This window comes from Pelodiscus sinensis, chromosome 4, assembly GCF_049634645.1.
Source record: "Pelodiscus sinensis isolate JC-2024 chromosome 4, ASM4963464v1, whole genome shotgun sequence".
Classification (NCBI taxonomy): Eukaryota; Metazoa; Chordata; order Testudines; family Trionychidae; genus Pelodiscus; species Pelodiscus sinensis.
The window spans coordinates 117,950,409-117,961,411 of NC_134714.1; the positions used below are offsets into that span (position 1 = coordinate 117,950,409).

At 37.8% G+C, this 11,003-nt stretch overlaps 1 protein-coding gene across 1 annotated transcript in view; it reads left to right on the forward strand.

The window, feature by feature from the left end:
- The window catches only part of TOLLIP (toll interacting protein), a 42,940-nt gene extending 32,145 nt beyond the window's left edge, over window positions 1-10,795 (forward strand). The window contains exon 6 of the mRNA XM_075928212.1: window positions 6,678-10,795. Coding sequence (XP_075784327.1) covers window positions 6,678-6,892 — 215 coding nt within the window. The 3' untranslated portion in view covers window positions 6,893-10,795. The remainder of the gene's footprint in view (window positions 1-6,677) is intronic.
- The last annotated feature ends 208 nt before the right edge of the window (window positions 10,796-11,003 follow it).

An 11,003-nucleotide genomic window follows, 5' to 3' on the forward strand; every position in this document is an offset into this window, starting at 1 on the left:
AGTGTTGTGATGCTGAGTGGTGCAGCACCCAATTTTTAATTTTTGTGAGCCTAGAAAATCACAGGAACACACTGATTTGTAAAGCCCACGTTAGGCACTTAAGCTCTGTATACACTGAATGGGGGGAGAGAGGTGCCTTAGACCACTTCACATAGACCAGGATGCTAGGCAGAGAGCTATCCAAATTAGCCAGTGAGCTATCCAAATTAGCCAGTGGGAGATGCCACTAAGAGGAGTATGTGTAAAGTCCCTTCCCTCAGAGGGATGCCTCCGTTAGGCACTCCCTTCAGTGTAGTCTTTGCTAGCAGTTTTCAGATGTGAACCTTCTGAAGTTAGGCACCTTAGGTGTTTTTGCAAGAAGTTAGTCAGTGGAGGACACTCACCTGGGATATGGCAAACCTCCATCTAATGAAAACAGATTTTAACACGTACTTGCTACCTCATACATGAATGCTCTAACCAGTGAGCTATGGGATATTGTAATGACCTCCCTTCATTTCTTGTTGAAACTGTTCTGCTCTGGATGAATAATTAGTTGTTAGAGCAGGGAATTGGATGCTGGATCTCCAATATCCCTTAGCCACCAAGCTATAGAATCATTTTCATATACTTATGTACCTGTGTACATCCCTGTGCTCTCCCATTTTGCTCCGTCAATCCCGCTGACTAATCATTTCACCACAGTAGAATCAATCACTGTGCTACACGTTTTGTGAGATCCGCTGCCAGTTTTATGTGTACTTGTTTGAGGTGCCCAATCCATTGGGCTGTCTCGGAGATGCTCAATAGGTCCTGTGCATGAGCTATCTGGCTGAATACCTTTCTTCCCTGATTTGTGAATCATTCTGTTGCTTTAGGTGGGAAATGAGATCTGGGTGCTGTAGAATAAGGCAGCATTTTGTATGGCAAGAGGCAAAGAAGCATCTAGGGAACTTTTTACTGCAAAACTGAGTCTCTGAGTTTAGGAGCATATGAATTCAGTAGGAATTCTGTGACACTCACTGAAGCCAAAAACTAGGGTTTTTGTTCTTAGCACTGGGACTGAGTTTGTCAGGTGCTGAAGTAGCTTTGTGATCCAGGCCTCAAATCACTAATTTAAAAGACAACTCCTTCCTCTTGAATAGCTTGTCAGTGATATACATTGACAGACTTTTAATTTTGAATTCTGAAATATTGTGACATCCTCAATTTGAATTTAGTATAAAAAGTCCATTCAAGTGCCTTCATATGGTAGGCTGATTTCTTAAGTAAATCAAGTGTCATTTACTAGCATCCTGAATTCCTCATAAAATAAAATGTGTAAAACTTGTTTGGTTTGGTTCTACCATCTTAATTAACCTTGCTAGAGTGCCAGAATTATTGTGGGATTTGAGAATGTTCATGTTTTCCATATAGGATTAAATGACCTCTAACTTGGTATATTGAGACCCAATTTGCTGTTCTAAAAAAATTATAGCCTGTAGATTTTTAGCATCACAAATCCTGACACAAGTGAATCTTTGTACAAAACAAACATTTAGAGTTTTTCAAAGGTATGAATGAGATAAGCAAAAATGAGTTGGATGCCTTCAAAGAGTTCCTTCCCCCTTCCTCTTATGGCATTTCCACAGAACTGTTAAAATGGTGTGTCTCCTGTAATGAACTATTTTATGTAGTGTCATATTTTATTTTGTTAGACAAAAATCGAGGGGGGAAAAAATGAACATAAGGCACTTGACTGAACTAGAAACTAAAAAGCAAAATATTTGTGTAATGTGCGCGATTTGGATTAAAAAAAAATTTGCCTTGCTGCTTCCACTGCTGTTCATAAATGGTAACAATATTCTATCAATTGACTTGCTATTTTACATGTTCGTTTTATATTATTGGCATGTCATTGCTTGTGCCAGCATGTTTCTCATGGCAGTTGTGCTGATGCTTTCGAGAACTGACTCTCCACTCTTAATTTATAATACTTTCTACATAATATTAGAAGCAAGAACATAATGGCTGTGCACGATCCTAGTGCCACTGAAACATTTTAATACTGTTTATCTTCTATACTTGTCAATGAAAAATGAGCTGTTATATAATATTTAAATGAAGCGGCATCTTACTGAGTCTTTATAAAATTGAAGCTATTTAATGTCAAGTAGTTGAGTTAAAGACTGGTCATCTTAAATTTGTATTATTTTAAAGGAAGCTTATCTAAATTGGGAGTGATATTCGACTTAATTTTGAAAAAAATATATGGAGAATATACAGTAAATGAGACCAAACTTTCATCATGGTACTAAAACATCACTATTGCTTACTTTTTTGGTGCTCAGTTGAGTTATGCTTGTACTATTTTTCTGCATCCAAAAAATTAAAGGGAAATAACATTTTCAAAACCACATGTTTGCAGTATGTGCAATCAGGAGAGAGAAATTGGGGTGTTAGGTGGACCTATTTAACAATAACTTAGTCTAAATGTAAATGTGAGGCTGTCAAAGTAAGGCAATGTAGTGGAAGATAAACCTGCTCAGATGCACATGTGTATGTACTATTAATGTACACTTCATGAAATGCATCACAGCATTAAAATGCTTTTACTGTCAGTTTTTATGTATCTGTTTTTCCTTTCTTCCCCTCCCCCCCATATTAACTTGGGGGACAGATGTATGCCTTTGAAAAATGAAGAAAATGGAACAAAACACATTTTTCAATCACAGAAAAAGGAGGAATGATTGGAATTGGAACTATTTGTGGTCCATTGGAATGGAGGTTCACTAACTGAAAAAGATTCTTGTTTAACTCCTGCATGTCATGGGCTTGTTTATGGAAAAGTTTGTGCAAATGTCTGGTTTCCTGCCTGCCTTGCTTCAGGGCTCTGATGTAGAGAAGTTTTGGTGAAGTTATTTTTCATTTTTGGTTAAGTGTCTAATGTATCTGAAGGCCTGTGCGAAAGAGACCCTCATTGACTTGCTTTTGTTACATCAGTCTTTCAAAATGTAAAAATTCATACTGGTAAAGTGTCAGGTCTTATCGTCACTAATTCAAAGATGATGACTTTTTTAAAAGGACAATTCTTATTGGCTTTCATCAGCATTCCCAATATAAGAGTGTCCATACAGAGTCAGACCAGTGGTCCATCTGGCCCAATAATCCTGTCTTCTGATAGTGACCAATGCCAGGTGTTCTAGAGGGAATAAACGGAACTAGTTTGTCAAGTGATCCGCCCCCTGTTGTTCAGTCCCAGTATGTGGCAGTCTGAGGCTGCGACATCCAGAGCATGTTGTTGCATGCATGGCCATCTTGGCTAATAGCGATCATTGGATTTGATCTTCAGGAACATTTTTAGTTCTTTTTTTAATCGGATTAGAGTTTTGGCATGCAAAACATCCCTTGGCACAGTTTCACAGATTACCTATGAATTATGTCAAGTATTTCCTTTTTGTTTTTTATAAACCTACTGCCTCTTAATTTCATTGAGTGGTTCTTACGTCTTTTGTTTGTGTTCACTTTATCCATGCCATTAATGATTTTATAAACCTCTATTTTATCTTCCTTTGGCCATCTTTTTTTCCCTCAAGATGAATAGTCCAAATATTTTTTTTTAATCTCACTTCATGGGGAAGCTCTTCCATACATTTGATCACTTTTGTTGATCTTCTCTATACCTTTTCCATTTCCATATGCCTGTTTTGTGATGGGGCAACCAGAATTGCATATACTGTTCATGGTGTGAGCATTTCATTGATAGTGTCATGATATTTTCTGTTTTATCTATTTCCTAATGGTTCCTAATGTAACATTTTTTACTGCCATTTCACATTGAGTAAAGGGGTTCAGAGAATTGTGATGTCTCCTAGATCTTTCTTGAGTAGCAACAGCTGAATTTAGACCCCATTATTTTGTATGTATAGTTCCCTCTAATTTTTTATGCCTGTATGTGGAATGAATTGTGTACCAATATGGAGGTGAATGGTGTGGCAGGGATGGGCTGAGGGGTTTTGAATGGTGGGGCATAGTAGTGTATGTGGGGAGGGAGGTAAGGATTCTGCGGTGGTGCTGGGGATGAGAGGTTTGGAATACATGAGGATGCTCTGGGTCTGCAGTGAGGAGGGGAGAACTCCCCTACCCTCTTCCTTGCCACAAAAGCTTAGGGCTGGGGAAGGAGCACCTCTCTGCAGCAGCTCTGGTGAGCTTAGGCCGGGAAGGGGTGCTTTCACAGGTAAGCCTGCCCATTCCCCTCGGGAGTGGGCATCAGGCCTCAGAGGCCCCTCAACTCATGCTCAGCCACGTGTGTGTCCTAGTGGGCAGAGTCTATAGCTCCCTCTCACCAGGGCAGTCAGGATTAGTGGCCAGAGTCCATAGCGATCTCCTTCTCCCACCATGGAGAGGAAGCCTCAATGTAAGATGATACACTGTTGTGTGGGAATTGCATTCAGAGCTCTATCACTAACATGTCTGGTAATATGAATTGTTGCAGTTTTTTGTACTCTGGCTCTTCTTGATAAGTCTGGTTTAGCAACTCAAACTCTTTGGATTTGACAATGCAGCTACAAATATATCTACGGTGTGACATTTTTGGATTATGGAAGGGCATTTTAAATAAAAAATTATCCATAAAATACCAGTTTAAAATAACTTGTTCTTCTGACTGTAGTTAACTTCTCTAAGTTTAAAATTAAATATAATATAAGTTTTTTCTTTTTGTAAGCTGCATAAGTAGGAAACAGATTGTGACCAGTACTAAAGTATTTTAGTCAAATGACCTCTTCTATGACAATATCATAGTTTAGAATGCAGTTAATTGAAATAATTATAAATTATTTGTAGAGCACTTCAGTCCATCATCCTTGACTACCAAGAATAGCTTTATAAAAATATCATAACTTTGCAACTCTTTTCCCCCCCCCTGTGTTTCTTAACTGCCAGTATGATTTTAATTACTTTAAGGTCATCGGCTGGTGAAAATATACTTTTTTATGGGGAACGAGCATCATATTTTTTAGGAATTTGTTTCAGATAGCCATAGTTTTAAAAATTCCTCTCAATCTTACGCTGTAATTGTATTTTCTTTGTTGATTCTGACACAAACAACAGGAGTCCTGTGGCATCTTAGGGTACGTCTACAAAGCAGTGTTATTTTGGAGTAACCGATTTTGTTCTGAAATAACATAGAGTTTATCTACGCTACAAGCCTTTATTTTGAAATAATGTCAAGGACATTATAATGGAGGACTTCTTACTCAGACTCCTGTAACCCTCATTTCACGAGGAGTAAGGGAAGTCAAAGTGTGTTCTTCCTTAGACTGTAGACAGCTCAAAAGTCGAATTACGTGATTTCAACTTAAAATATGCAATTAACGTAGCTGAAGTTCCATAGTACAGATTTATTAGTAAAAACCCACTTCAGATGAATTCGAGTGGAGATTAGAGGCATGTATGTGTTAAGGGTGTTAAAATGCGATTATCTGGGTAATCGTATAGTTAATACTATTTGTATCGACTATATGATTAGTCGATAAGTGCTGCTGTGCAGAGCTGCAGTGGAGGTAGCTCCAGGAGTGGCTCCAGAGCCACTCGTGCTGTGTTCTGCATTTTAAATATAGTAAGAGCTGCTGGGCGCGCTCCACACTGCGCTTCTGCATTTTAAATGATCAGCGTGAGCCAGGACTGTTTAGTCCCAGCTAGCACTGCTGCAGACAGTCCTCTGTCTGCCAGGAACAGGGGCTGCTTCTGACTGGTTGCTAACATCTCTAGTGTGTGTATAAACACACACAACAAAGGGAGGGCACTTGTGTAAATGAGGCTGATCAGTTTGGGGATGGGGGGGCTGTACTGGGCCTGCTGGTTAATTAGTTAACTCAGTAAGTGTGTCGGTAAAGCTAACTGGTTAACCCTTTAGATCCCTAATGGAAATCCCCTTTTATGAGAGCTTTCTTTATTTCCCTTTTCAGGAACGTGACTTCTGGCATCAGACTATTGGTAGAGGATTGTAGTTTGTCCTTAGCTTATTTTGTTTTCAGCAATGAAGTTTTATTGCATTGAATTGATTAGTTTTATGGCCTTTATATACAACAAAGAGATCCTGCAAACCATGATATAAACTCACAAGGACCTAATAAAAATGTGACCATTGTCTTTTTTAATTATATTTTTTGTGTAGCCTGTACTCATAGCATGTAGATGCCTCTTCTAAAAGAGTCTTATCCTGCCTTTGCTTTGCCTTAATTTGTCTGTCTGGGTCTTTGTGTCACGCCCATCACCACATTCACTGAGCACTTCTGGAATATTACAAATTATGTAGCGGATAATAGTTAGGGATGTAGTTAACTGGTTAAACGGGGATGGGTGTGGGGGCCTGCTCCAACCTGGCTGGGCTGCAGTGGCCTGCTTGTCTGTTGTATGATAGGCCACCGGCTAACTGGTAAGCGTACTCAATAAGGGTGATTCATACCAGTTAACCATTACCACCCCTAGTAATAGTGTGGGTAGTAACAAAATGTAACTATAGGGAAAGTCCTGTTTATAACAGTCAGATGGCTTTCCAAATCTCTCATGGTTTTTGAACATGTAAATAAAGGCAACACTTTTCTCTGAAACATGTTGTGTAAAGGTCCTTTTGTGCCTGTTTCCTTTGATCAGGAAAAAGCATTTTATTCACATAGGAAGAATCTTTAATTATCTTTGTACACTTTTGTTTTCAGGAATGCCTGCAGTCTGTAACCCAGGCATGGTACCAGTGGCAGTGCCACCTCCTGCAGTCAACCCTCAGTACCTGTGTAATGAAGAAGATCTGAAAGCAATCCAAGACATGTTTCCCAATATGGACAGGGAAGTAATTCGTTCAGTGCTAGAAGCCCAGAGGGGGAACAAGGATGCAGCTATCAACTCATTACTTCAGATTGCAGAAGAGTTATAGATCCCAACTCCTGCATTGTCTCTGTTCTTGATGCCACCTTTATTTTGACTTGCCAAGCCCAGGATTTAGCTAGAAGAAGAATTTCCTAACAGATTCCTGTGAGCATTCTGTCTGAAAGAGATTGTACCCCTTTTTTGTCGTTGGATAGTTGCACATGTTTCGTTTTTTCTTTTACACTGTTTTACATATGTTCTGCAGATGCATGAGGCTTTTTTGTTCATACCAGCCTTATCATATGTGGCTATATCTTTGTCTGGGGGTGGTAGTGGTGCTGTTTTTTTATTCCTTCTCCCTGTTTGAAAATGAGCATTGTTTGTATGATCTCTACACAGTTTATAGCACAGGATTTACTGCTCTGTCTGTTAGATCGGAAAAGTTAGGGAGTTGGGTTTTTTCTTTACATACTGCTTTTAATAAAATGTTTGTTTCAGTAAGCCAAATGTTTCTGCTAGAGATATAAAAAATGATTACACAATGCCCTTTGGTTTGTCCTGTGGTGTTCTGTCATTGCTCTGAGTAGACCAACTATCCGTAACAGTTTTAAATCTACTAACAAACTAGCTTTCTTGTTGTAGCCTTTTGTGTTTCTAATTAGGCAGCCCCATCCACGTATCCTTGTGATTGGGCACCGAAGCAATATATATCAGTTTGGGCATTTTGGGGCTCAGTCCTACTACGGACATGTCTAAACTACATCCCTATTTCTAAAGAGGGATGTAAATTAGACATATCAAAATTGCAAATGAAGCCAGGATCTGAATTTCCTGCTCTTCATTTGCATAATGGCGGCTGCACGTTCTTTAGAAAAAGAGCTTTTCGAAAGTGAAGCCGCTATCTAGAAAAGGGGGAGGGACCCTTTTCGAAAGATCCTATACTCAAAAAATGAGTACAGGATCTTTCGAAAAGGGTTTTTTCGAAAGAATCGCGTCTAGACAGCAGTTTCACTTTCGAAAAGCTCTTTTTCTAAAGAACGTGCGGCTGCCATTATGCAGATGAAGAGCAGGAAATTCAAATCCCGGCTTCATTTGCAATTTTGATCTGTGTAATTTACATCCCTCTTTTAAAAGAGGGATGTAGTCTAGACATGCCCGACATGACGTTGCTGTATTAGTGAAATCTGTGTAGGATATGGTGTTCCAGATGTGCAATGTGATTTCTGAGCACTAGATTGGGCCCCAATGTGTTCCTGCTGTTACTTGCACTCGTCTTGCTTCTACATTCCTGTGATTCTTCCAAAGGATGAATGCAGAAGGAAAAATTTTATACCTGGAAAATTATGTATAAAATAAGCATTTAATTATTTAAGGAGCTGTCTTGTAATAAGAGATATTTTTTTACATATAGCATTTGTTTTAAGAAGAAATATGCTACACTCACACTTGTTTTTTTCAGCAAAACTATCTTTTTGCATGGAGGAAAATACTTTTAATGAGGAAAAAAATTTTTGGTAGTCTGGAATATGGAGTAGCAGAGAGCTGCAGAATCTTCAGTAGGTATAAAAAGTATTTAAAGAGCTGTTTTAATTATTCATTGTTACAGTTGATCTTTAACTAATTCAGTTGAATTTTAAAATATAGAAATTCTTTTCAATGAGTTACAATGGAAAATCAGACCTATCCTAAATTGGCAGATCCTTGTAAAGGAGAAGGAGATTTCATGTGTTAATGTGTATGCAACATTATAGCACAGAACTGCCAAGTCTTTGGAGAGAGGATAGATTTATACCTGTGATAAATTTCTGCAGCTTCTTAATTTTTTTAAACTGCAAAATAATGCACTTTAAGTATATACACAAATTTATTTTCAATATTGTGCAATGTCACTGTTCTATCTTTTGGTGTTTTAAAAACTGTTTTACAATACTTTGTACAATAGCCATAGCTTGTATTTTCTTTGTATTTGAATATACACTTGAAATACAGGATCCTCAAGAGTGGTACATGAGAACTTTAAGCCAGTTTTGGCATAGGAAAGAGCCCTTATTCTGTCTCCTTCCTCTTTTTTTGTTCTTCCCAAGCACAAGATTTTTATTCACAAATAAACTGCTTTCCCCAATGCCTTCAGGAAGCTTCCTGCCAAAGCCAGTGATGGCTCATGAATATTTTTTTAGTTTAAAGAGTCGGGGGTTGAGAGATTTTGAATATAGTACCAAAATCGCTCCGGGTTTTCTTTCATTGGCTGACTTTTTTTTTTTTTTAAACTTCTTTTTATGTTGTCAGACACTCACTTTGTATTCATGACACAAATTCCCCATTGTCTGAATTGGCAGACTTGTATCTTGTAAAAATTTAATTCTGTCTTTTTATTCTGCTGCTGGTTTTACATTTCCTTGGGAATTCAAGGCTATAGTCTCTCTGCATTTTACCTGCACAAGCCCATTACATCATTTCCATTTGCTTCTCTAGAAACAGCTTTTCCTTTTCTAGCCTTGCTCCTCTTGTTCGTACCGTGTCCCATTGTGTATTAATCGCAAAACTCAATACTAGATTAAGCATCTGGTTTTTGTCTGCATAGCACAATGACTTCTTTTGGCATTGACAGCATACATTTTCAAGCAAAAGATCATCACTCAACTTCTTGGTAAAAATTTAGGGATGGAGTCCCTTGCTATAACTTTCTCATACAAATGGGATGATTTGCTAGGATAGAACAATTCAGGGAAAATGTACATAATAAAGATTTATATATAATTACTTGGAGTCTACAATAGTAGATTTTTTTTCTAAGGCAAGTGGTCTTCGTTTGCTCTGTGGCTGGGGAAAATCGTTTTGCTGTCACCTGATATGTAAGAGTAGAACAAAGAGCTCCTCTTAGGAGGAGGAAGTGAGAATGTTAGACTGACTAGATTGGGGGAACCTCCAGTTTTCCATGGGACATCAAGACCAACTTTTAGAAGTCCTTTTTTGTATGATACATTTGTTTTATGAAATATTCCAGAGAGAAGCTGCATAGATTGAAGGTGGTTAGTTTAGGAGCAGTGTCGCCAATAAGTTGGCCTTTGGATTAAAATTTACTTATGTTTTCATATTAAGAAATATTTGACCTGGGTTTTTAATTTAATGGAGCTTGAGCATTATGAGTGTGAAAAGAAGCCTCCAATATAGACTACTGTGTTTTCTTTGCCATTAAAATAAATAAAACAAAAATCATGAGCCTATTCAGTTTTTCTCAATATACATATCCTCCACAATTGTTTTGCTGTTTCTTGTTAGCTTCAGGTCTTGAGGGATTTTGAACTTGCAAGGAATAATTAAAGCGAGCAGTTGAGGGTCCAGAAATGCAGAACTGAAAGGTAATACTTTGCTGGGTTTTGTTTTAAATTACATCCATCTCACATTCTGTTGCAGCCTGTGACATATATGCTTCATTTAGTAGAACAATGTGTCTTGATTGTACTTGTTGCACTCAGTAGCTTACAACAGCCTGGAACCAAAGCCAGCTGCGTAATACTTGCATTTACTAAAAGTTTATGCTGTTCACACTAGCTTCAGTTCTGCCAAAGGCCTGTACTGGCTAAAGATAGGAATATGTTTGTCTAGCTAGATCCTTGCTACTTTCTCATCAGCTGCTGTTCTTGTGTGCTGAAGGTACTGAATGTTTTCCCTTTATAAATATTACTTGTATCGGTTGACATGTAATACTGTACAGAGGATGTTTCCTGTAATAATTATGGAGGCATTGTTTCTCACTGTATTGAGGCCTGGTGTCCATGTTTTTCTTTTCTTGTAAAAATATATTTTTACTTTTTTCATTCTAATTTAATAAATGTATCGTGTATACCAAAACAGAAGAATCAATCCTTTATGAGAGAAGCTATACCTCTTCACCTGTATATATTGAGACTCAATAATCCAGCTTTCAATTTGAGATCAATTATCAAAATAAAAATGAAGACAAATCTAGGATGGTGTGAGAAATTTCACTTAAGATGTTTGTAAAATATTTGACCTCAGTGATGTTTCTATACACATCACTCTTCCTCTGGATGAGTTATTTTATATTCTACTAGAAGATTTTCCTAGTATTACTTGGATCCTGAGCTCAGTTTTTGCTTTTTGAAAAATAAAATGAAAATGTTCATGCTTCGCTTAAATCATTCCTCTGGGGTGAA